The 2500-nt window shown below is 22.2% G+C and overlaps 1 protein-coding gene across 20 annotated transcripts in view; it reads right to left on the minus strand.

The window, feature by feature from the left end:
• The window catches only part of Syt1 (Synaptotagmin 1), a 129132-nt gene that overhangs the window by 40151 nt on the left and 86481 nt on the right, over positions 1-2500 (minus strand). For all 20 annotated transcript variants that reach the window (XM_070139202.1, XM_070139150.1, XM_070139159.1 and 17 more), the window contains 2 exons: positions 2087-2182; positions 1-74 (listed from right to left, as the gene is read on the minus strand). The exon at positions 1-74 is cut by the window's left edge and continues 28 nt beyond it. In XM_070139202.1, the coding sequence (XP_069995303.1) occupies positions 1-74; positions 2087-2182 (170 nt within the window). The remainder of the gene's footprint in view (positions 75-2086; positions 2183-2500) is intronic.

Here is a 2500-nt window from a genome sequence, read left to right on the forward strand (position 1 = left end):
ATGTCCAGTGCAGGCAATTCTTCACACTGTATTACCGTCACACTTAGACTGTTGGAGTTGAAGTCGTACTCGAGCTGAGGAGGAGGAGGAGGCCATCAGTTGACAGAAGAGAGGGTGAAGGAAGTCTATATCATTTTTCACGAATGAATGAAAGGAGAGATTAATAAAAAGGGAAAAAATATGAAAAAGGGAAAGGCATTATATCATTTTTTTATGAATGAAAGAAGGGTGAGGTCATCAGTTTACATGAAGGAGGATGAAGGAATTATGCGTTATTATCCATGATAAAAGAATGAAAAAAAAACTTGGTTTACATGAGAAGAGTAAAGGAATTGTATGTTATATACATATTTTATTATCTAATGAAGTTTGCATTAAAATGTTGCTTATAGAAAGGGTGAATATATTGTATGCATTCTTTTAATTAGAAAATAAGGGAAGAGTCCCTTAGTTTGCATAAAAAAGAGATGTTTGCATAAAAAGGGTGAAGAAATAGTATATTATCTTTTATGAATGAGGGAAGAAAGAGAATATCTTAGTTTGCTTAAAAAGGTAAATAAACTGCATGTGTTTACATAGCAAATAGTTATTTTAGTTTACATTACAAAATTGAAAGAACTGTATATTATATAATTTATGAATCTCTTCATCTTTATAAAGGATAAACTTCATTGGTCTACATAAGAAAGGCAAAGGATTCTATGCTAATTTTATAGATGAGTGAATAAAGACTTGTTTCATTTGAAAAAGATGAAAGAAATTGCCCATTACTATGCATACAAATGAATGAACTCTCCATTACGGTAAACTACATGAAAAAGTAAGTGAATTATCCAATAATGTAAACAAAATAAAATATTCCCTCTAATTTATATATATATATATATATATATATATATATATATATATATATATATATATATATATATATATATATATATATATATATATATGTATATATATATATATATATATATATATATATATATATATATATATAATATATATATATATATGATATATATATATATATACATACATATATATGTATATATATATATATATATATATATATATATATATATATATATATATATATGTATATATATATATATATATATATATATATATATATATATATATATATATATATATATATATATATATATGCATATATATATGTATATATAAAAACACACACATACACACACATACATTATATATATATATATATATATATATATATATATATATATATATATATATATATATATATATATATATATATGAATATATATATATATATATATTTATATATATATATATATATATACATATATATATATTATATATATATACATATATATATATATATATATATATATATATATATATATATATATATATATATATATATATATATATATATATATATATATATATATGTGTGTATATATATATATATATATATATATATATATATATATATATATATATATATATGTATGTATGTGTGTGTGTGTGTGTGTGTGTCTGTGTGTGTGTGTGTGTGTGTGTGTGTGTGTGTGTGTATGTGTGCATGTATTTATATTTATATATATATATATATATATATATATATATATATATATATATATATATATATATATATATATATATATATATATATATATATATATATATATATATATATATATATATCTTTCATATATATACACACACACACACAATTAAACATATATATATATATATATATTTATATATATATATATATATATATATATATATATATATATATATATATATATATATATGCATTTATATATACACAAACAAACAAATACATATATATATATATATATATATATATATATATATATATATATATATATATATATATATATATATATATATATATATATATACACATATATATATATACATATGCATATATGTCTATATGTATACATGTATGTCTATATTTCTCCATAATATATATATATATATATATATATATATATATATATATATATATATTACTCTCTCTCTTTCTCCCACTCTCTCCCCCTCCCCCCCCCCCCCCCCCCTTGAAGTTGAGACGGCCCAGCTTCTCCTCGCTCTTCTTGCTCTCTCCTTCCTCGGCGATGTCCTCCGCGTTCTCCGTCAGCTCCTCCATGTCAGCCTGAAATCAGCGGCGGGAAGTAGAGTTTCCTCTTCTGGATTCGATGGATCTCGTGGAAGACTTACGTAGATCCCGTTAAAGATTTACTTGTAAGAGATATATTCCGTTAAAGATTTACTTGTAAGAGATATATTCCGTTAAAGATTTACTTGTAAGAGATATATTCCGTTAAAGATTTACTTGTAAGAGAGATCCCGTTAAAGATTTACTTGTAAGAGATAGATCCCGTTAAAGATTTACTTGTGAGAGATAGGTTTCGTTAAAAGCATTTACTGGCAGTAGACTTACTCAAAAATATTCACATCCAAAATACAAACT

The sequence above is a fragment of the Penaeus vannamei genome, chromosome 3, assembly GCF_042767895.1.
Source record: "Penaeus vannamei isolate JL-2024 chromosome 3, ASM4276789v1, whole genome shotgun sequence".
Lineage (NCBI taxonomy): Eukaryota > Metazoa > Arthropoda > Malacostraca > Decapoda > Penaeidae > Penaeus > Penaeus vannamei.